Source organism: Peromyscus leucopus, chromosome 16_21 (genome assembly GCF_004664715.2).
Source record: "Peromyscus leucopus breed LL Stock chromosome 16_21, UCI_PerLeu_2.1, whole genome shotgun sequence".
NCBI lineage: Eukaryota > Metazoa > Chordata > Mammalia > Rodentia > Cricetidae > Peromyscus > Peromyscus leucopus.
In genome coordinates, this window is record NC_051084.1 from 72,801,408 (window position 1) to 72,825,839 (window position 24,432).

The following is a 24,432-nucleotide window of genomic DNA, read 5'->3' on the forward strand; positions in this document are numbered from 1 at the left end:
ACCCATGCCCCTGTAAGGTGCTGAGGCGGTTCTGCAACGCATGTCTGTCTCCATGCTACAGCTCGGCTTTGCTGTGGGGAGGCCCTGGTTCTCTACCCAGAATGTTCTAGAACTCTCTCGGCGGGCCTAGCCTGTTTCTGTAAGGCCTGCAGGGGAAACGCTCCGTTACAACGTCAGCTCCCCGCAGGAAGAAATGTCCTCACGTGTTCACTGCTGTGTCTGTGGTACCTGGTAATCCAGGAACTCGGTTTATCTCAAAGGGGGAATAAACGGCGGGAAAAAGGACACGTGGCGGAGGGCGTCAAGGGCGACGCCGGGACAGGAGCAGAGCCGTGCCGACGCGGACAACCCCGTGCACTCCGCACTCGAGGCGCCCTTTTGTGGCCGTCTCCTAAACAAACGTTTTCCGAACACAACTCCGACCGCCACCCCGCACAGGGCACACTTTGGGGGGCTTCCCACACGTGTGGGGGGCCGTGAGTCTGTCCGTCCCTGCGTCGGCTAGGACGCGAGGACGTGGCGCAAGGCCGCGGTGGCGCAAGGCCGCGCTGGCGCTGTCCCTCGCGCATGCCCCGTGCGCCCCCTCACGCACGCACGCACGCACCCGCGTGGGCGACGTGGCCCCGGCCCCCCGCCGCGGCCCAGCGCCGCCGCCCATTGGCTGAGGCCCACCACGCGGCCGGCCACGCACAGCCACCCCGGGCCCCCGCCCGCCACGCCTCAGTGACTCGGCGACCCAGGCCCGGCTCGCTTCGGGGCTCCCGGTCTCCGCGGCCTTCGGCTCTCCTTCCACCGCCGCCCCGGCTCCTCGCCCGTTGGAGGCCAGGCGGCCACCGCAGCGCCCTCCACAGCCGCCGCCCGGTCGCAGCCGCTGCCCGCCGCGCAGCTCCTGCTCCTCCTCGGGGTTTTCACCCCAACTCCGGCCGCCATCATGGTGAGTCGAGGGCAGGCCGGGGTGAGGGCGGCCGGAGGCCACGCTCCTCAGACGGGGTGGAGATGAGGCGTGTTCTGGGTAACGCTACGAGGAGCGGTGGGCGAAAGGGGGGTTCCCTCAGGTTCCCGGTTCCGGCCCCCCCTCAGCCCCCCACGCCCGGGCACGGCCCTGCTGGCTCCGCGGCCTACAAGCACCGAGGGGCCCGGCGTGGCCGGAAGCGGGTGGCTGCGGCCGCCTGGGGACCTCGGCTGCTCCTGGGTGGGCCTCGTGCACGGCCTGGGCGTCGCGCGACGACGTCGCTTTCCCGCCTTTGGGCCGCCGGGCCAGCAGGGGCCGGCCTGGGGTTGGGCGAGGCCGCCGCGGCCCGGCCCGCCCGCCACGGCCCTGCCCGGGTCCGCGCCCCAGTTCCCCACCGCGCCCTGGCCTCCCCCCAACAACCCTGGCCGCGCCCCGGCCCCCTCCAGCGTGCCCGGCTTCTCCGGCCCCCCGCCGCCGCGCCCTGGCCTGTCCTGGTCCCCTCCAGCGCGCCCGGCCCTTCCTGGCACCCCCCCCCACGACGCGGCCCAGCCTGTCCCAGTCTCCTCCAGCGTGCCCGCGCCCCCGGCCCCCCGCCGCGTCCCCGCCCCTCCTGGTGCCCTGGCCCCCGCCGCGCCCCCCCAACCCCCGCCGCGTCCCCGCCCTCGTGCCCCAGCCCCCGCCGCGCCCCCCAGCCCCCTGCCGCGTCTCCGCCCCTCCTGGTGCCCCGGCCCCTGCCGCGCCCCCAGGCCCCCGCCGCGCGCCCCGCCCTGCGTCCCCCCGGCCCCCCGCCGCGCGCCCCGCCCTGCGCCCCCCCCGGCCCCTCCGCCGCGCCCCCAGCCCCCGCCGCGCCCCCCAGCCCCCCGCCGCGCGTCCCCCCCGCCGCGCGCCCCGCCCCGCGTCCCCCCCCCCCGACCCCCCGCCGCGTCCCCGCCCCTCCTGGCGTCCCCGGCCCTCCCGCCGCGCCCCGGCTGCGCCATGGGGCCTGGCGCGAGCTCCTCCGCCAGGGGGCGCTCGGAGGCCCGGTGGCCGCCGGCCTGTGGAGTCCTGCCCGGCAAACCCTGCAGGCCGCCGCCATTGGCGAGGCCCTGTCGGGAGTGGCGCCTCGGGCGGGTGGCGGCCTTGCGTAAGCGTACGTGGTAGCGGCCTGCGTGCACGCGTGCGTGCGAGCATGCATGCGTGGGCGGGAGAGGAGCGGGCGGCAGGCCACCCGAAGGGGAAAGCCATCCGGTTGTAATCCCAGCGTTGAGGAGGCTGGCTGAGGAGATTGAGTTCCAGGCTCGCTTGGGCGGCCTACAGAGCGGGGAGCCTGCCCCCGGAACAGTACCGACCGCGTTAGTAGCCGTTAAGTCACAAGCCTGTTACACGTTGTATATTTATTTATACAATTTTTTTCCATTTTAGAAGTAAAGGAAGAAAATCTATATTTTGACGAACGTTAAAATTAATTTGGACAATTTCATGTAAACATTTGTAATTGTGAAATTAGTAGTTGTCCGTCTCAGTAATTAAAATCACATAAGTAATACTCTGACAGTTTTCTCACTCCGTTAGAAATTTGATGACTGCAGACTTTATCTTGGCCAATATTTGTAACATACGTGGCAATTTGCTTGCCATGGTGATTTAATTAAATTTCTGAGACATCCTAGAATTTTTAATAGTATTTTCAGCATCTAGCTATTTTTTATATGTGGACATTCAAATATAATGTACTGTGGAGAGCTTGTAAATGATAGCCTTTAAGTTCATTGTTAGTATCCTAATATTTCTCAATTCAAAATCCACAATTCATTTGGAGATAGAATTGATAAGTTGTTCTACTTTTAATAGCTTATTTTCAGTATGCTACTATATTCTATTGACGGATAAGATAACATTTTTCTACCAGGCTCAGTATATTTTCTGGATAATTTCAAGTACTGGAGGCAGTGGGGGTGAGGTGCTGAAGCAAGAGGATCACTTGAGCCCCTCAGAAGTTTCAGGCTAACCTTCGAGGCCAACCTTGGCAACTTGAAACACTGTCATTAAAAGTAATCATACTGAGGAGGCAGAGGCAGGTGGAACTCCATGAGTGAGGGCAGCCTAGTCTACATAGCAAGCTTCAGGCCAGCCAGAGTTACTTACATATAAGACCTTGTCTCTAAATGAAGTTTAAAAATTACCCTGTTTTGAACATTAAATTTTGACTTAATGATTATTTGGTTGTAGAGTGGTTTGGGTTATGTTTAAAAAGTAATAAAAACATCTGTAGGTTATGGATATTTGAGATCATCTATTGGTTATGGGTGTTTGAGATAACACTATGTGAAGCATACAGTAAGCACTCTACCTGTGATTCAGGGCTTGTCAAAATGGAGTACTTTGCTTTGTTAGCTTTGAGTGCCACCTACTGGATAAGGACCAGGATATGGTGTGCCTTCTTTAATATATTATTACACTATTAAGATGAGACAGATTTTATATGTATCCTTATTAAGTAGGAAGCCTAAGCCCAAATCAAGTATCCTATAATATTTGATGCTTTATTTTTTCCTTATTAAATTGTCCTCAAACATCCATTTTACTTTTGTATAAAGAAAACAGTTATAGAAGACATTTGAGATCTTTTCTAATTACTTTTCAAGCAAGGAAATCAAGCTCCTGAAAACAGTTACTTTAGTGGACAAGGAAAAAAATCAAGTTTTCCCCCAAAAGTTATTTTCCTCTTCAATTCTAGTGATACCATACATAACAGGATTTTTCAGCACATCCTTATATAGGTTTTGGTCCCAGCAATCCTTTGTTTGGGAGGCTATTGTTGGCATTATGGGGTAATTGAAGTAATATCCCTGGCTGCCTACCTACCATATGTCAGAAGTTTACCAAATGTCTCTAGATACTAAGTGCCATTGTAGCACTGAGAATCAGTTCATTTATAACTTCTTAGACTCTGACACAGGTGAAATATTACATACTCCTCTAAATTAAAAAGCATCCATACATTGTGGTACAAACACCAGTAATAAAAATTATTTATCAAATAAACATATACTGTATTCATTTGTAAAAGAATGGAAAATTGAGAAAGGAAGTTCTATAAAAATACAGAACCACTGTTTTATGTTTTGAATTTATTTCTGAATGAAAAAAATTGAGAAGAGATGGACAGATTGTCTGCTAGCAAAGCATATCTAGTCAAGTTCTAAATAGTTGAAGATATATAGCATATGTAGTAGTCCCATTTAGAAAAAAAATAAAATTGTAAGACATTAAAAGAAGGAAATAACTTTTAAAACAATCTTTTTACTCCCTGCCATATCACTGTTGAAGGGAATTTACAAAGGAATAAAGTTGTTAAGTAGGAACACAAAATAGAAAATAATAGCTTAAGTGGTTAGAAAAAAAACAAAGGTGATTTTTATTTCATTTCATTTTTTTTTTTTTTTTTTTTTTTTTTTTTTTTTTTTTTTTTTTTTTTTTTGGTTTTTCGAGACAGGGTTTCTCTATGTAGCTTTGCGCCTTTCCTGGAACTCACTTGGTAGACCAGGCTGGCCTCGAACTCACAGAGATCCACCTGCCTTTGCCTCCCGAGTGCTGGGATTAAAGGCGTGCGCCACCACCGCCCGGCACATTTCAAAAATTTTTACAAAAACCTTCTAAAAACAAATTGGCACCTTTAGCTTTTTACTATATAATATTTTCACTTATGTTATTTAATGAATTTAAAATTCACGTTAATTTGATAATAGGAAGGCAAAGGAAAACGATTTATCTAAAAGTTAGTTACTTTTTGTTTGGGATTTTAAACAGTTTTGTATATTTTGAGTTACATGCTTTTGATTTAACATACCCAGTAAAATGAAAATTTATTAGTATATCCATAATGATTTTAGTAGTTTTAGTCTTCATAGGTCTGAACTTTACACACAGCTCATCAAATACAATATTTTCATACATCGTATGAAATAAAGTTGGTATTGTTTCACGATATAGTATGAAAGATAATGGGCTGGAATGGGGGAGATGACTCAGTGGTTAACAGCACTTTTATTATTCTTGAAGAAGGACCCACATGACAGCTCAAAATTGTAACTTCAGTTCCAGGAAATTTAGCTCCCTCTCTGGCTTCTGCAGGCATTAGACATGCACATAGTGCACATACGTGCAAGCAGGCAAAACACACACATAGAGTAAAATATAGAATGAGGACTGTTGTCTTAGTCGGTTTACCATTGCTGTGAAGAGTCCTCGTGACCATGGCAACTCTCCTAAAAGAAAGCATTTAACTGGGCCTTGCTTAACAGTTTCAGAGGATTAGTCCACATCATGGCAGGAACCATGGCAACATATAGGCAGAAGTTCTGGAGAAATGTACATTTGGATCCGCAGGCACAAGAGAGAGAGAGAGCCTCTGGGCCTGGTTGAGCTTTTGAAATCTCAAAGCCCATCTCTTAGAGACACTTCCTCCAACAAGGCCACCTCCTCTAATCTTTTCAAATGGTGACCAAGCATTGAAATCTATGAGCCTATGGGGACCATTTTAAAAAAAGATGATAGTGAGAAGCATCGTATTTCAGAAAGTACTACATCCTTTTGTTTAATTTTCACACCAGTTTTTTGTTGATTGCTTTAAGTCCTGAAGCTAAGCTGTATTGGTAGGTAATTTAGAGTAACACTAGTTTATGTTAAATACAAAAGGTATGTTTCACGTAGTTTGTCCTGTGTGTGTATTTAGTTGTCTATTTTCTAAATTACAGTCTGCCACAACTTCTGAGACTCCAAATTCAGCTGTCTCCAGGGAGGCCAGCATCCAGTCTTCAGCAGCAGCCACCAGTCAAGGATATGTTTTGCCAGAAGGCAAAATTATGCCAAACACCGTTTTTGTTGGTGGAATTGATGTTAGGGTATTGTATTCATATTTTGTTTTACTTTAAATACATTGTGAAGCCACATAGTGTTTGGATGGGAAGAGGTGGGAGGAGTGCTTGAGCCAAGAGGAGCCCTGGCAACATAGTTGAGAGTTCAATAAATTTTAATTATCCTAAAATGTGGTGGATGATGGGATTCGATGTGTAGACCTAAAAGGGTTTTTCATTGTTTTAAATTTTATGCAGGTTTGGTTTTAACCCATAGAATCTAAAAATAGACTCAACGAAGTGGAATAATTTTGTGACACCAGAGATTGTCTTGCACATAATCAAATCTCTTCACAATTCAATTAGAAGTCTTGAATGCTTAATTTTTACTCTTGAAGTTCATTTCTTTTCATAGATGGATGAAACTGAAATCAGGAGTTTCTTTGCCAGATATGGCTCAGTAAAAGAAGTGAAGATAATCACTGATCGAACTGGTGTGTCAAAGGGGTATGTAAACATACTTGCTATAGCTATTGTTTATAGAACTAAGCATGCTGGAGAGACACCCGATATCAGACAAGACTCAAAGTGGGCATTCATTCTAACATTAGTGAATTTCTTGCTTTTGATAATTTATTTTATGGATAAAAGGTTTTTTAATCAGTTCTTTTACTTAGTCATTTTCCTTGTATTTGTATTTTAATACTTTCTATTATTTCACACAAATGGGTTATCAAATAATTATTTTCTTGGCACATTTCACAGTGTCTTAAATTTTAGCTGTCTTGCCTTAGATAATCTTTGTTAATGAATGTTAACATTAGCACATTCTGACATAATAGACTAAGGAAACAGTGGTATTTATAGAGGAAATGTTACCTATGTATTAGCATATCTATCACAGTATATTCATCTACCATTACCACTTCTGCTATTTTATAGACTGTTAGAAGGTGTAACCATGGTACTATGTAGTTATAATTTTGTATTTCATTTATCTGCCTTTCTAGCTATGGATTTGTTTCATTTTATAATGACGTGGATGTGCAGAAGATAGTAGAAGTAAGTAATAGTCTTACAGAAAATTCTTTAGCAATGCTTTAAGAGTTGAAAAGTGCTGAATGTTCAGTCTTATGTAAAATACAGAGAAAAATAGGCTTCCTTTCTGTTTAAAATAAAAATGTAATCTTATGTAACTTGACAGAACCTACTTGCTTGGGGGCTTCTAGTTTTATCAACTAGAGACAGAGTTAGAAATGGGATGAATGGCTTTACTAAATTTAACTTGATGCTTTGGGATACTTTGATTAGAGTTGTAAGGCTGAGCACAGTAGTATTTGGCCAAGTCTTGGAAATGAAGTATTACCTTATCGTTTGTTACTGTTTTTAGTCACAGATAAATTTCCATGGTAAAAAGCTGAAACTGGGCCCTGCAATCAGGAAACAAAATTTATGTGAGTAAAAACAGAAATTGTTCTTGATGAAACTGCTCAGGTTTTTCAGAGGACTTGACATAATAAGTGTTGCTCTTTTTATTATTTTTTTTAAAGGTACTTATCATGTGCAGCCACGTCCTTTGATTTTTAATCCTCCTCCTCCACCGCAGTTTCAGAGTGTTTGGAGTAGTCCAAATGCTGAGACATACATGCAGCCTCCAACCATGATGAATCCTATAACTCAGTATGTTCAGGTAACAATGGCTTGCATTCTTCTTAGGTTTGTTAGTAGTCTTCCTGAGCTCTGCAATCATATGTATGGTTTGGATGGTAAGTGTAATACAGTTCAGTCCTTGTTAGAATACTTCAAATATGAGGAATTTGTTCTTTTTGTTCATACTCTCTCATTCTTAGTGCTTTTTTCCCTATGCTAAGCCGAAACCTGCCTCTGTGTAGTTTGTAAGCCTTTATCCTAGAGCCTCGGTAGCCACATTACATATATTCCTTTTTTTCCACGGGTCTATATTTCAGACATATACAAATAGTATATATAGAAGAATTTTACTATAACCTTTTCCTTTTCTGGAAAAACTGTCTTTCAAATTGAAGTTCTTTGACTGCTCAGAAACAGCTTTGTATGTTGATTGTTCCTAAAGATGATCAGCTCTTCTGTGATTTCCAAATGCCTCCTCGTGTAGGTTGTTGATACCTGGGTTCATTTTAGTTTGGGAATTGATAGGTTTTATCTATAAATCATAAGGTTCTTGAATTTAATTTGAGCTGGGTTAATATTTAAATTTTCATGCTTACTATGCCTATTGATGCTTAATAACATTCTTGGTACATTTTACTTTTTCAATTTGAGGGACCTTTTTTGGCCAGAAAAGAATAATAAAAACCTATATCTTTTTTTTCTGTGTGTATGAAATATAGACTGTCTCTTTTCCTTATTTTTCTTGCTCCAAATATGACTTAGAAGAAAATCCATACTTACTCCTAATATTTACTGTGATTCATTACTGATACAAGGCATTCATGTGTGCTACTACTTGCTTTCAGTCAATAAATACTGAAGTATAGAAAACATTGATTAAATTACTTAATTTAAAGTAATTCTCTTAACTTTTAGAAATTAAACACAGAAAAATCATAAGGCTGTAGGAAAATTAGTGATTATCTGTTCTGTTAACATTGCTACAAGTATATCGTGAAAATATTTTCATAGAGAAACAGAAGATAGATTTATTTAACTCCCCTTCTAGAACTATATGTATAGTCTGTGTACGGTGACTTCCTAAGGTGAATATTGGTTTAGAAAAGCAGTCATTTATTGTCTTTTCCTCTTTCCTGTGTAATAGGTTATCATTTGACAAGGAATATTTTCTTCATAAAGCCGATCATTTAGACTCCTGAATTGCTATATAGAGAAAAAGGAAAAAAAAACTACATTTTCTTGTTGTATTGTGAATGATACTCTTTCTCATTTTCTCAAATTTATTAATCCAATTTTTTTGTAAATTTTATTATCAGGCGTACCCTCCTTATCCAAGTTCACCAGTTCAGGTCATCACTGGATATCAGCTGCCTGTTTATAATTATCAGGTATTTTTTTTCTTCCTTTAATTGAAAATGGATTTATTCCTCACATAATATATCCTGATTATAGTTTCCCCTTTCTGTACTCCTCATAGCCCCTGTCTGCTTTCATCCTATACAAATTGACTCCCTATAAACAGGTTTCTAAGGTGTCTTTAGTGAAGAAACACCATGACCACAGCAATTCTTATAAAAGAAAACATTTTATTGGAACTGGCTTCCAGTTTCAGAAGTTTAGTCCATTATCAGCATGGCAACATGTAGGCAGACATGGTGCTGGAGCATGGCAGCATGCAGGCAGACATAGTCCTGGAGAGGTAGCTGAGAATTCTACATCTCGATCCATAGCCAGCAGGAAGAGAAAGCCCCTGGGCCTGGCTTGGGTTTTTGAAAACCTCAAAGCCCATCCCCAGTGACAGACTAGTTTCAACAAGGCTATGTCTTTTAATCCTTTCAAGTGCCATTCCTTGGGAACCAAGCATTCAAGTATATGAACCTATGGGGTCATTCTCATTCAATCCACCACAAAAGGGATAGTAACAAAATATAATGAGAAAAACTACCATAGCAAATTGAACGGGGGGGGGGGGGGGACATGGGAAAAGCTCAAGAGAAGTCACAAGATTTAGAGATCCATTTGTTTGCACTCTCAGGAATACCATAAAAACTAGACTACACTGGAAGCCATAATATATAGGCAGAGGACCTGGTGCAGCCCCTGTGCATGCTACCTCAGTCCCTGTGTGTTCATGTGAGCTTTGATCTTGCTGATTAGAGAGCCTTGTTCTCCTGGTGTCCTCCATCCCCTCTGGCTCTTAGACTCATTCTGCCACCTCTTCCTAGGGTTCTCTGAGCCCTGAGGGGAGGGATTTGAATGATCAGATAATTTAAGGAAATGTAAATTAACTTGGGGATATTACTATGGTCTTTCTTTATATAAAATTGCTGTATAGTGTGATTATTTAAACTATCTAAAATGAAAGGAAAGTAGAATTACTCTATAATTCAGGCATCAGTATTATTTAGAGATAAGTATTTTGACAAGGAAAAACATTTGTTCAGACTGTTTACAAAATTCAGTATCTTCTGTTCTTTTTTCAACAAGCATTCTTTCATTTCTGTCAAATACCTGAAAAGTCTAGGCTGAAATGAAATGAAATGATTGATAGTGTATAATTTTGCTAGATGGTACAAAATAGTAGTTCCATGAATTTCTCCCAATAGATGTGACCATATTTATGACCCATGACCATAGCTGTAGTAATAATTTCAAAGAACCACTGTCTTTTTTAATTTCTCTGAATGCCAGCTTTCAATTGAGAAAATGTAAGGTTTATATATTGCCGGAACTGAAAAATGCACAGATATTAGAAGCATAAAGGTACCTATCTTTGGTTCTGTTTTAGGATAAGAAATTGAGTTCGCATGGTTAAATACCTTAACATTGTCTTAGCACCTCTTTTGTAAAAATGTGTAGGTGTTTAAATAATCTTTGTTTCCTTTTCTTAAGATGCCACCGCAGTGGCCGGCTGGGGAACAGAGGAGTTATGTTATACCTCCGGTAAAATGAATTAGCTCAACATACTCTGCTTAGTCTGACAGTTTTTTCCTAATATATTTCTTTTGCCATATTGTGTATATTTATAAATATTTTAATTGCCTTTTTATAGCATGTATTTTACTCTGTTGTTATCTCAGTTATATACTCACATGAGAGAGAAACTGATTGTTTTTTTCACATGGTTTGTGTATGCCCAGTCAATGGCTGCTTCATATACGATAGGTTTTTGGTTACTTGTTGGCATGATCCAAGGAAAGGAGTAAAAAAACTAGATTTCAGAGTTAGCATTTGCTCTTCCTAGAATCTGCCTCTGAGTTTGCAATGAAAATAGGAGAGAAACAAATACTTTACCATTAACATTACTGTATAAAAGAAGATGATGTTACCTGTGAAACACCTGAGCTTCTGTTAACTAACTTTCATAAAGATAAAGATTGGATATTTGAAAAGTATACCAAGAGAAATCTCGGGTACTCCATTATTACTACATAGTATAGTTAATTCTCTTCACCTCCTACTGACTTTGATGTTGACAGAAGACATTTTTAAAATAAAAGACTTAATTTCAGCCATTTAGTTGAAAACAGTTTCTGAAATAGCAGCTTAGCTTTTGATGAATGACTTAGAAATGTATCATGTTTCTTGTTAATTACACTTTTTTTATTGTTTTAAATATAGGCGTATACAACTGTTAACTACCATTGCAGCGAAGTTGATTCAGGAGCTGAAGTTTTGCCAAATGAATGCTCAGTTCATGAAGCTACTCCAAACTCTGGAAGTGGCCCACAAAAGGCAAACATCTAATTTTGTTTACTGGTTTTTATATTTACTTTTATATGTTTTATATTATATTAGTAATGATTCTTTGAGTAGACCTATTTGCCCAGATTTAAAAATTTAAAGAGCTTAGGAAATTTAACGTACAAGATAATGATATCTCAGAGACTCCAAACATTGAGAGTTTCTGATTTCTTTGTCATATCCTCTCTTCTAATTGATTGCATTTTTTAAGTCATATTTTAGTTACTGTTCTGTAATATGACTTGGTAGAATTCAGTGGCTAGGTGTCTACAATTAGTATGAATTATATTTACCATGTCTTTTATAGTTTAAAATTTTTATTTATATAGTAATATGTATTATTATTGTTGTTACTAGTTTTTGGTTTTTCGAGACAGGGTTTCTCTATGTAGTTTTGGTGCCTGTTCTGAATCTCACTCTGTAGACCAGGCTGACCTCAAACTCAACAGAGATCCGCCTGCCTCTGCCTCCGCCTCCCGAGTGCTGGGATTAAAGGCGTGTGTCACCGCTGCCCAGCTGTAATACGTATTATTTATAGTATTCTGTGACATTATAAATATGACATTAGCTTTTAAAATGGTGACTATTTGATACTGAACTAGTCATTTCTTTAATCATATCCTCACCCCAAGATTCTAATTTATATTGTTGAATGAATAAAGTAATTGATAAGTTGGGAATGTGTGTAATGCAAGATTTCACTGTGGACAGATTCCTTATTTATGTGTTAGTGAAAAAAAAAAGAAAACTACTAAACAATAGGATGATAACAAATTGCCTGATTTGTTGCACAATCTTAAAATTTGAAAAAAAGGGCACAGTGATGTATAGCTGTAATCTCAGCACTTTGGAATAGAAGAATAAGGAGTTCAAAACTAGCCTTGGTTACATAGCTGGTGTGAGGCAAGCTTAGGGTTGCATAAGACTGAGCCTCAAAAAAAAAATAAATAAAAACTTCACACACATAAATACACATATAAAATTAAAATAGCCAGCCTGTACTATTATTCTAACATGTCACTCTAAATACTTTCAAATATTAAAACTCTTGATTCCTTCTGTAATAGGAAAAATAAATGCTGTAAGCAAAATACCATAGTCTTAATAAATACAGCCTTTTAAATTTGCTAAGACACTAGATTTAGGAGAACTATATATAAAATAAACAATGATAAGAATTTGACATTATGAATGAATTTCTTAGAAGTGTATATGTTCAGTATACTTTAAAAAATCCATTAGCAGTAAATAAAAGATGTAGTCTTTAAACTTCTGTGTTTCAGAAGTCTGTGGACCGAAGCATACAGACAGTGGTCTCTTGTCTATTTAACCCTGAGAACAGACTGAGAAATTCTCTTGTTACTCAAGATGATTACTTCAAGGTAGGACAAGAATAGTATTCAGAACAAAATGTGTATGTGTTAACATTGAAACATTTTTCCTGTGGGATACATACATACATACATACATACATATTTTTTAAAGATTTATTTATTATGTATACAATGTTCTTCCTGCATGCCAGAAGAGGCACCAGATCTCATTACAAATGGTTGTGAACCACCATGTGGTTGCTGGGAATTGAACTCAGGACCTCTGAAAGAACAGCCATTGCTCTTAACCACTGAGCCATTTCTCCAGCCCCTGCATATATTTTTATACTGATGAAGTTGCTACAAACTATGGTAACCATTATGGTGGTTGAGTTTTACCCAGAAGTGTGTTGGATGCTGTGTAAGCCTTAGAATAATAGTTTATCTTTAGGGAAGAAAAGTTTTTAGAAGGTAAACATTTCATGAACTGTTGGGCACATAGCTCAGTGAGTCAAGTGCTTACTGAGCAAATGTGAATTTGGACTCAGAATTACACAAATGCCAGGTAGGTTTTAGCAGCCTTCCTAAAGATCTGCAGTCCTCAGATGCAAAAACAGGATCCTGAGCAAGCTGTGTAGCCAGGTCAACCCATATCAGTGACCTGACTTCTGTGAAAAAAGGTAGAGAGCAATCAGAAAGACTCAAGATGTTAACCTCAGACCTACACAAGAATGCACACACACAGGGAACACACAAGCATACACACAGAGAAATGGGAAGGTATTATAAAAGGGTCATGAGTTGGCAGATAAAATAACTTGACCACACAGTAAAAGAAAAATTTGATAGCGGAATGTAATTCATGGGTATTGTACTAAAGAGAACAAAAGAACTACTTGGTTAATATATTTGAACATTGTGGGGAATGAAGAGATAAAACTGAGGAGGTTGGAAATAATCAAGTGAGAATGAATTTAGCAAAGATTGAGTTTCTAATCTTCTGTCCACATTGTACAGATGACTTACACTTTAGGACTACAGTTTTGCCTGCCATCTCTGTGGAGGTTTAGTTTGGGGGTTAGAACTCGGGGACTTAGACATGCTGTAAGCACATACTTTACTCCTGAGCTGTTCTTTAGTCCCAAGACATTTTACAAATATAAAATGAGGATGAATAGAACACAGAGTCTTAGGTCCCTTTACTTTTGAGTCTGACTCTGAAGTCTTCACTGGTTAGTCCAGTGGAGAGAATATTGCATTTGAGGAAGATTTTTTTTTGAAATAATAGATAAATGATAGGTGTATAATATGGATATCCTACAACTCATTTAAAGTACATAATTCAGTGGCTTTTTAGTATATTTACTTAATTATACAACCGTAAGTCAAATTTAAAAATGTCTTAGCCATCCCAGAAACGAACCCTTTCCTATTAGTACTCAATCTCCGTTTCTAACCTCTAGCCTTAGACAGCCAGTGAAAGTTATTACCCACTTTCACTAAGTTTTACCTGCTTTTGTGTGTGTGTGTGTGTGTATGTGTAGCATAATGAGTAAAAGATACTCATTTAAAATTGTTTCATTTTTTTTCTACACAGTGCAATATATAACTGCAGTAGTCACCTTGCCCCAAAGTTCTAAAGGTATTAAATGACTTGTTTGAAAGCAAAACGTCTTCAAAATTGAGTTTTTACCTGGTGTTAGAAAGAAAACTTACCTTTGAACTCTAGAGCTTTCTTCCCCTCTAGTTAGGAATCAGAAATTAGTGGAGTGGTCTGCTGTTGTTTGTTATACCACCACCCCTGCCTCCCCCCTTTCTTTCTGTCTCTGTCTGTCTGTCTCTCTCTCTGTCTCTGTGTGTGTGTGTAAGTGCACGTGCACATGTTCACAGGTAAGTCAGCATATGTGTATGGAGGCCCACAGTCAATGTTGGGGTTCTTGGAATCCCAAGGACTTGTCCTGATTACATAGAGCAAGCACATGGGGCCCCAGACCTATTGTTATAAGCAACTAAATGCTGTTTTTGAAATTGAATGCTCTGTTTATTTCCATCATAAATCCCATTTTTTGTTTTAACTTCAGCCCCATAATTTTAATTTATTACTACCTAACTTCTAAAAACATATACATTTGTGACCACTTTTCTAGACCCTAACCTTAATGGGATGTTACCTTATTGTGTGTACACATGAAGGTGCTTGTGGCAGTCAGAGGTGGACTTTGGGTGTCTCACCACCTTACTGTTTTAAACTGATCTTCCACTGAATCTGGAGCTTGTCCATTTGGCTGGGCTGGGTGACCTATGCTATAAGGATTTGCCTGTCTCTTGTTCTACTCTTCCAGGACTGTAATTAGATAGTAGTGCACCTCTAATACCAGCCTTTTAAAGGGGGTACCAGGGACCTGAACTCATGTTCTCAGGCTTGTACAATAGGTACTTTACCAAAGAAGCCACCTTTCCAGCCACACACTCTTTACATAATGGAATCTGGTCCCCAGGAAAAGGGCAAGATTAAACTAGTTGTGTAGAAAAGAAAATACTATTTTATTAACCCCCTTTCTCTTTTAAGGCTTCACTTCCCTGTATCTACATCTCTGTAAGCAACAGAGTAAAGGAAATATTTCTGAAAACATTAGTCTTCTGTATGCATGTGCCCTAAATTGAACCAATTATATGCACATATTTTAAATTATACTGAACACATGTGCAGACTTTTTTGTTTTTATTCTTCACAATGCATTAAACTACATTATTAGGTAGAAGAATGAGAAATTTAAAGTATACAGAAAGATCCCCAGTGTATAATGCAACCACACCATTTTATATAAGAGATTTGAGCAAACCTTAGGTTTTCATATCTATGGGGGAGAATGTTCCTAGGACCAATCCCCTTGAGAAAACATTTTAAATTTTCTTATCTTTGCCTCATAAAGAATGGTACATTTTCATAGATTGAAGCTAAGCCTTAAGTATGCAAGATTTAGAGCTTTTAATCAAAATAAAGGATTTCAAGTTGAAATAGAGTACTGTTCTCAAATACGGTTTCTTTCAGATGCAATTGTTAATAAAAACAATAGGTAGGGATTTGTTTTGTTGTTTGGGGAGGATTTTAGTTTTCTCTTTCTTTCTTAATTGTATACTGGTGCTTTGCCTGTGTATATGTCTGCACTACATACTATGTTTGCCTGGTGCCCACAGAAGCCAGATAAGATTCTGATTCTCTGGAACTAGAGTTAACAGTTTGTGAGCTGAAACGTGACTGGAAATCCAGCCCACATCCTCTGGAAGAATAAGTGCTCTTAACCACCAAAACGTTTTTCCAGACCTTTGGGGTTATTTTGTTGTTTTGTTGGATGGCTTTTGTTTTGTTGGCTGGCAAGATGGCTCAGCAGGTAAAGACATTTGCCACCAAGCCTGATGACCTTTGTTTAATCCCTGAAACCTACATATGTTGTAGGAGAGAAACTGGACCAGCAAATTGTCCTCTTGACCTCTCCATATGGACCATGGCACATATGCATGCATGCATGCTTGTACACACAAAATAAATTCTAGTGAAAAAAATTTTAAAGAATAGTTTTAAGAATCACATAAATTTTCCACTGTCTGTCTTTGGTTCACCTGCCAAATCATTTAATTATCTAAAAAGTACTAATTATAACTCATTTCTGAGTTTACTGGGATTCCTTTTTAATTTTGTCATTTAATAAAGCCTTAACAGTTGGTGCATTTATTGTTGCAGAGATCCTCCAAATGCTCTCCCTTTCTCCATTTACTGTATTTAAATGTAAACCAACACATTGGTTATTTTGTAATAGATGAGTAGTGGTAGTGTGGAATTTTCAGTGATTTAAAATGACTTTCTGTCTCTTCTAGGATAAAAGAGTGCATCACTTCAGAAGAAGCCGGGCAGTGCTTAAGTCTGACCACCTTTGCTAATTTAGTAGTCAAGGCTGCTTGTTGTTGACTACTAAAAGAGATGGAATGGTTTTCACTATTACAGAGGGGTTGACAAATCACACTCAGACTTTGTATAAGAGTTCTATTAGATTACCTAGTTTTGTGTTGAATCTGTTCATTAGATGTTTATGTAGAAACTGGTTTTGTGTTCACTATATAGTTGAAAGAAAAATAATTGCAAGTAAAAAGGATAAAAAATAATTTTCAAATAATTGAAAAATAGCTGAAAGGAATAACTTTTAAGACTTAAAGGACTTTTAATTGAAATTGGCATTTTAAGAGTTCAAAAACATACTAGTTTTCAAGAAAAATTTTATAAACCTATTTTGAAAGGTCAGAATTTTGATAGACTACAAGCATTTCACTTCTCTACAGGTACCTGAACAGTACAGTATTTACAGTATTGTACTTTACATTTATTATTTGTCTAAACATTTGCCACAAGAGCATAATTTTTAGAACTGCATTTTTAATCAGTGGAACTCAATATATAGTAGCTTTATTGAAGTCTTCCTTATCTAAACCCAGGAAAACAGATTCTTAACAGTCCAATCAGTGGGTCTTACATTTATACAAAATATTTTACCCTGTATTTAATCCACACACATGCACATATCCTATTTATTTGGTTGGGATGGTAATGAGGATATCTAAAATTCTGGGTATAATTTTGTTTAACGAATCCAAGACAAAAACTAAACTTTGCTAGGTGTATAAGCTATTCTCAGTGAGTTAATACTCGTTTTTCTTAAAATGCTGAACTGAATGGCTGTCTTAAAATTGTGCAAAATACTGATATTAAAGAGTGCTGAAAATTTTTTATGTCACTTAAAAGTTAATCAGAGTATCTGAAAGAAATTTTTATAAAAACATTCAAAATAGAAGTTGTTACAGAGTAAACAGATTTTTAGTTTTGTTAGTCTGTTGTATTTCCTTTTGTAAAGTAAAATATGTCCAAAACAGTCAAAGTAGGTAATTTTGACATTTCTAAACCACAAAATTTGTTTCATAATTGTATCCCAAGAAAGTGGTAGTTTATTTGTTTTTAGATTGATGGTCTCTATTGGACATTATGCATGGTGACAGCAGAGACCCTTTGTGCCCACAGTCGTTTGCAATCTGTACTCCCATTCTGTCAGGATTTGTTCCATGGTATAAAGTAAGCAAGTAACCGATAGGAGCAGTTCAGGGGCTAAGCCTTAGAATGTAGCATGGGATGACAGTACCTTTCTAAAGGACTCAATTAGATGGACACCATCTGACCTGCCGTGGACATGAGTTTTAAAATGCCTTGTCGGCCTGCCTTGTATTAGCCCTTCCCTCAAACACGGAGATTCCACTTAACCCTAACATAATGGAACCACCATGGGTCATGTCACAAGTGTCCATAATGATCTTCAACTCTTAATTTTATTCTGTATCTGAAGGACAAAAATCTTTTTAAGTCACCAAGAGGTCAATATACCAGAAAAGTAGAAAGTGTCCCGAACTTTGTTCTTTTATTTGTCCCTTGTTTATTTCAGTGTATTTGTATTTTTGTGTGAGATTCTTAACACGTATCACTCTGATTAAATCTCCAGCTTACTGTGAATGATACCCTAAATTCTAAAGAACAATTGTAATTGTTGCCGTATGACTTTAAGGAAAAGTAAGGGAATAAACTTTCATCTGCTGTTCTGTTGGAGTCAAGTATTTAAGAGAAGGGAGAAAAAAACTGAACCTTTCAAAATGGAAGATTAATTTTAAACTTAAAAGTATGTTCCTATTACCTATTGCTGATACTATCTTTGCATAAATGAATAAAGCTTTTTTTCAAAAATAGCATTGACTTATTGTCATCTAGAAATGATGGGAAATTTTGGTGAACAATGTGAGACAATGTATAAATCCTTGTGCTTAAAAATTGTAAATACGCTGCATTTGCTAAGCTGGCAGCTAATTTATAAAATTTTGGGATTTTCTTGCTTTCTGTAAGAAATTATGTGTGTGTATATATATATGTATGTATATATACACACACACACACACACACACACTTTCACACATATGTACATGCTTTAGTCCCTGTTTTATTCCTGTGAAGAGGCACCGTGACCAAGGCAACTTTTTTTTTTTCTCTTTTTTTATTTTATTTTATAATACCATTCAGTTCCACATGTCAGCCACGGGTTCCCCTATTCTCCCCCCTCCCACACCCTCCCCTTACCCCCAGCTTACCCCCCATTCCCACCTCCTCCAGGGCAAATCCTCCCCCGAGGACTGTAATCAACCTGGTAGAATCAGTCCAGGCAGGTCCAGTCCCTTCCTCCCAGACTGAGCCAAGTGTCCCTGCATAAGCTCCAGGTTTCAAACAGCCAACTCATGCAATGAGCACAGGACTTGGTCCCACTACCTAGTTGCCAAGGCAACTTTTTTAAACATTTTATTTGTGGATTTCACATCATGCATCCTGGTCCCGTCCACCTCCCCATCCTTTCATACCTTCCCTCTGCCCTTGCAACCTCCCCACCTTCAAAAGAAAAAAGATCAAGCCGGGCGGTGGTGGCGCACGCCTTCGCCTTTAATCCCAGCACTCGGGAGGCAGAGGCAGGCGGATTTCTGTGAGTTCAAGGCCAGCCTGGGCTACCAAGGGAGTCCCAGGAAAGGCGCAAAGCTATACAGAGAAACCCTGTCTCGAAAAATCAAAAAAAAAAGATCTTGTCATAGAAGCTGTGGTGTGACACAGTGATCCAAACAGTGTACCCTTTATTCCATACATCTTTACTTGGAAGTGTTCATTGCAATGAGTCATTGCTCTGGTTCAAGGCCTCTGGAGTGTGTTCGGCCCTCACTGGGACTCCTTGGATATCTTGTTGCCCAGTGTCGTGGAGATCTTGCAGCTTTGGATCTCTAGGACAGGCCTCTACTCTCTTTACATGCTTTGGCATGTAGAGGTGGGGTGGGCAAACTCAGCCCTGGTTCAGGTCCTGGATAGTAGCTAGGTTGTTCCGTCTGCCAGCTTTCATCAATAGGCAGGCTTTCCAGCACTTCCCTGGCTAGCTCACTGCAGCAAGGGGCAGGGCTGCTCTTGCTCTTATGCCTTGAGGGCCAACTATTATGTTGCCCAGGTGAGGTGCAAGGGCCACTCTAGAGTACCACAGTTGGTGAGGGGCAAGGGCATTTTTCCCACTCATGCCCCCACCCCAGGCCCGTTCCTGCTGCTGCAGGTGGTTAGGGACAAGGGAGGGGGAAGGCATGTTTCCTTCGCCCATACCACCACCTGGCAGGTGAGGGGGTGTGGGGTCAGCTCTTCTGCTTTCACACCTGGACTGGCTTACCCCGTACCACACCCCGACAACAGGGTCAACTCTACTGTGCTGCCCAGGTGAGGTGCAGAGCCTGCTCTACCGAGTACCACAGTTGGTGAGGGGCAGGGTCAGCTCTCCCAATTGCCGCAGGGATAAGGGGGAGGGCAACTTTCCCTCACCCATGCCACCACATGGCAGGCAAGAGGGCAGAGCCAGCTCACCCACACCCTGGCCAGTCCCAGGCAGGTGTTAATGGTGCTGAGAAGGCTCTGACCAAGCCAACTCTTAATAAGAAAAAGCATTTAATGGGGCCTTAGTTTTCAGAGGCTTAGTGGTGTGGATGACTGATTGATAAAACACTGATTGGCCAGTAGCCAGGAAGTGTAGGTGGGACTAACAGCAGAATTGAGAGAATAGGAAGGCAGATGCTACCAGCCGCCGCCATGACAAGTGAGATGGAAGGTACCAGTAAGCCACAAGCCACGTGGCAACTTACAGACTAATAGAAATGGGTTGATTTAAGCTGTAGAACAGTTAGCAAGAAGCCTGCCACGGCCATACAGTTTGTAAGCAATATAAGTCTGTGTGTTTACTTGGTTGGGTCTGAGTGGCTGTGGGACTGGTGGGTGAGAGAGATTTGTCCTGACCATGGGCCAGGCAGGGAAACTAGCTACAAAATGGCACCCAACAGGTTGGCAAAGAGTTTCCACCTAAAACCTGAGAAAAAAAGATTCTAAAACGGAGCTAAAAACAGCTTCCTAGTTGTCTCTCTCAAGTTAGCAGCAGTCTGGATTTGAGCTACACTATGGCGGGTTTGTGTCGTGCATTCGAGCTTGACCCGAATGTTATGCAGAGGTGTCTCCAAGCTGCGCACTATGGTGTGTGTTGGATATAGTTTTTACTAGTTTTTAAAAAAAGTTACTGGGCTACACGATGCTTTGATAATGCATAGACCCACTGTTTCTAAGAGTTATGGCTCCCAGAGCTGGTGGTAAACTGTACCACTGCCATGATGGGAAGCTGAGGTGGGCGGAGCCACCAGCCACAGCGGGGCCGTTTCAGTCTTAGAAATGCTGCAGTTTAAAGAAGTAGGTTCACAATAAGGCAGATTCAGATGAAACAAGACTTTAAATGCTTTTACAATGTATGTAAAAATGAATGTAGGCTTAAAAGAGAAAAGGGAATATATGCGGTAATATAAACAAATAGTTTTTTAAAAAATCTTTAAAGAGACAGTAAAGACAGTATAAAAATAAGCCACGTAAAGATGGGTATTACACAGAGAATCTAGATTGTGTTATCCTTGGGATTTTTAACTACAGAAAAACATTTGATTGTAAAAGCTGTTGAATTAAGCCAATTTGTATATTTTAAAGATACCTTGACTTCAAAATTTGAATGGAAGGATATGTTGCTTTGGAAAAGAAGCTCTGCTTTTGTTTCCACAGAAAGCAAGAGGCTATGGATTTGTTCCAGATTAAAATACAGCAGTTTTGACCAGCCAAGATACCCTGAAAGGTCTCCAATGACCATGGCTCAGATGATCCAACATCCAAAATGGTTTCAAGGCAACTGGCTCAAATGATACACCCTCACGGACTACTCCATAACCCTAAAAATTTCTTTGTGTCCCCATAAGATACAGCACTCCCCTCCAGCAGGAAGTAGTAAGAGAAGCTATGCTCAATTCCCAAATATACCAAGCTGGCTTTGGAGATGGAATTTGCTCACTCCTTCTCTAAACCCAAACATATTGCTAAAAAAAAAAAAAGTTGAGTAATTCTTTTGTTCCATATCAGAAGAGCCAGCCCTCTGTTGTGGGACAGATAAAAACCAATATTTTTATTTAAAACAGGTTGATTATAAATGTGACCTCTTTCTAAAGAAAAAAAAGGGTGGAGAGTATAGATATAAAATAAAAGGATAGATTAATGAACCTACTTTTGTTTAAAATGTTTTACATTGCTATGGATTTTAGTTTATTGATACAAATTTAAAGTTAATTTTGTTACACTGTGTGTATATTTTTACTCTTGTTTAAGGTATTATGCTTGTACAGCTCATTTAAAATTGTAATGGATAATTAAGAAATAGATTAATAATTAGTCATTTATGATAATCATGCTTGTAGCCATGTTAAGTTTTATAGGTATACATAGATATAGTTCAGATAGATAAGTAATCTTCAAACACTTCAAAGACCTACAAAATATGACATTTAAAATGTTTTTAAAAATTTAGACTTTCTAGACAGTGAGACATGTCTGCTCCTGGCAGCACCGATTTACTTAGAGAAGGATGGGCATTGAAGACACTTTCTGTGGAGTTTATCTTCTTCTTGGCAAAAATAGCCATTTGGGCAAGAAACTGTTCTTTCCTGAACTGCTTGAAAAAATGTATTGACTGGACATGCAGGACCCATACAGCATTAGTCCATTATCTTGGCAGAAAGCATGGCATCATGCAGTTAGGTATGGTCCTGGAGAGGTACCTGAGAGCTCCATCCTAATCTGCTAGCAGAGAAAAAGAAAGCTTTGAGGCTTCAAAATCCCACCATCCCATGACCCTTTCTCCAACAGGGCCACACCTAAATCCTGCTAAAACTTTACACCAGCTAGGAGCTAGACATTCAAATATGGGGTCCTTCTTGGTTTTTTTTGTTTGTTTGTTTTTGTTTTTGTTTTGTTTTGTTTTGTTTTGATTTTGTTCTAGTTTTTTGAGACAGGGTTTCTTTGGCTGTTCTGAAACTAGCTCTATAGACCAAGCTGGTCTTGAATTCACAGAGATATGCCTGCCTTAAAGGCATGTGCCACCACAGCCTGGCTATGGGGTGCATTCTTAAACAACCACAGTACCTTTTTATGAGAAAAATACTATGTGGAGCTAAAAATAATTCATAGTAGTTTTCATTGCAGTGTGTGAACAGTGGTCTCTGTTGGGAATGCTGGAGCACACAACTGGCTTCAGTTGCTTGGGCAAGGCCCCTCTCATTTTACATGCAATGGAATGCTTTGCTGCCCACTTTTGGGACTGAGCTCTTTGACTCTGTTTATGTTTGCAGGTATCCTATAGATTCACATCTCATTTGCTTCACATAAGAGTGCGTCCAGAGTAATTTTTCTCAGTATCACTGCTCTGGAAGTTTGAAAAAAATTTTTAAAGTACATTGAGAAGATCAGTACCCAACATGGTCTCCATTTCTAGTCCCAGCCCTTGGAGTTCTGTAAAAGGAAGGTGTAGGTTCAGGAATTCTTGCAGATAACTGGTATATTTTAATAGTTGATAAACTGAATAGCTGACTCTAACAGAAAATTATGATTCTATAATATTTTAGAATATTTAGAATATATAATAATATAAGGCTATATAGGATACAAAGGAGTGGCTTTGGGGATCATCAAAGATTAAAATTGATACTTAGTATGTAATTGCTGAAATTAGAGTTCATTTTAAATATGCATTTTATGCATTTGTATGGGTATACATCCATGCATATATTCCTGTGCATGTATGTATACCAACTATAGCCACTAATTTAACTGTCATAACTAATGGCTTCTCTGGTTCAAGACACACACATACCCTTGGCTTAAGACCTGTGCCCTCTTGTTGGTGACCCAAGTTATGGTGCAGCTAAGTGGCCAAGAGAAACCCAAAACTTCTGCCTGTTCTCAGTCTTGCTGCAGGGAGGAGAAAATAGTTACCTGATCCACCACCAGAGGGAAAGTAGAAGTTCAACTCCTTTCCTGTTCACAGTTTATATATTCTCTACCAGTAATGAATGTAGTTGGAAGACCCCCAAACCCTCCATCTTTGGAGAAGCTGCAGGCCCTTAAGAGCCTGTTGGAAACAGCCCAATGGAAACTTTTAAGATAGGAGGGCATTGGACAATTTTCTTCAAGAAACGTTATTGGGAGGATTAAAAGTGGCAGCCAGAAAACCAGCTAATTTAAGGTAAGTCAGGTTATTCAAGGACCTGATGAATTGCCTTCTGGGTTTCTGGAAAGACTCTGTGACACAAATTGGGTATTTACCCAGTGAACCACTAATATTTCCTTTGTCATGCAGTTAGCTCCAGACATAAGGAGAAAGCTCCAGAAATTAGAGATATTTGAAGGAATAAATAGATCTCAACTTTTGGAAATTGCTCAGAACGTTCACAACAGTCGAGATTCAGTTGAAGACAGGGAAGGACAATCTGCTATGTGGAGACTTCTGCCCTTGAAGAAACACAAAGAGAAATGAGGGGAATAGACAATGGGAAGGGATTCAGGGACTGACTCACCAGCATTGTTGGTTGGGGCCCTGAGTGCAGATCTGTTGGAATTCAGACCAAACATGTCCACAAAGCCTGCTGCTCCAGTGTGTATAGATGGCCCCATAGCTCTGAACAATGAGGAGGAATGTGGACAGACAACAGAGGGCATTTTAGTAGTCCTCCAATCCCTGGGGTACAGAATATCAGCCAAGAAGATTCAGTTGTTCATCCTTCAGGTCACATACCTAGGCTACAACCTAGAAGAAGGAAAGCAGACACTTTCCCGATACCATGTTTCAGCTTTCAGCCATCCTGCAAATCCCCATCCCACATCAAAAAAACAAAACAAAATAACAAGTGTGGGCATTCCTGGGGATGTTGAAGGCTGTAGACCATTTGCTGAGTGGCCAAGCCCAGGGGTATGTAGCCTTTG

The 24,432-nt window shown here is 40.5% G+C and overlaps 1 protein-coding gene and 1 pseudogene across 3 annotated transcripts; one reads left to right on the top strand and one right to left on the bottom strand.

The window, feature by feature from the left end:
- Positions 1-741: 741 nt before the first annotated feature.
- Dazl (deleted in azoospermia like) lies at positions 742-18,275 on the top strand. 3 transcript variants are annotated; one of them, XM_037199940.1, is made up of 12 exons: positions 742-934; positions 5,689-5,835; positions 6,203-6,294; positions 6,798-6,849; positions 7,178-7,241; positions 7,338-7,477; positions 8,754-8,825; positions 10,330-10,380; positions 11,059-11,172; positions 12,465-12,563; positions 14,092-14,136; positions 16,371-18,275. In XM_037199940.1, the coding sequence occupies exons 1-11, from the start codon at positions 932-934 to the stop codon at positions 14,101-14,103; spliced, it is 846 nt and encodes a 281-aa protein (XP_037055835.1). In that variant the 5' UTR covers positions 742-931; the 3' UTR covers positions 14,104-14,136; positions 16,371-18,275. The 3 variants fall into 3 exon arrangements, with proteins under 3 accessions (XP_037055835.1, XP_028738318.2, XP_028738319.2); XM_028882485.2 differs by lacking the exon at positions 14,092-14,136; XM_028882486.2 differs by lacking the exons at positions 10,330-10,380; positions 14,092-14,136.
- Positions 18,276-19,489: 1,214 nt separating this feature from the next.
- Positions 19,490-24,432, bottom strand: part of LOC114702163 — a 36,261-nt pseudogene continuing 31,318 nt past the window's right edge.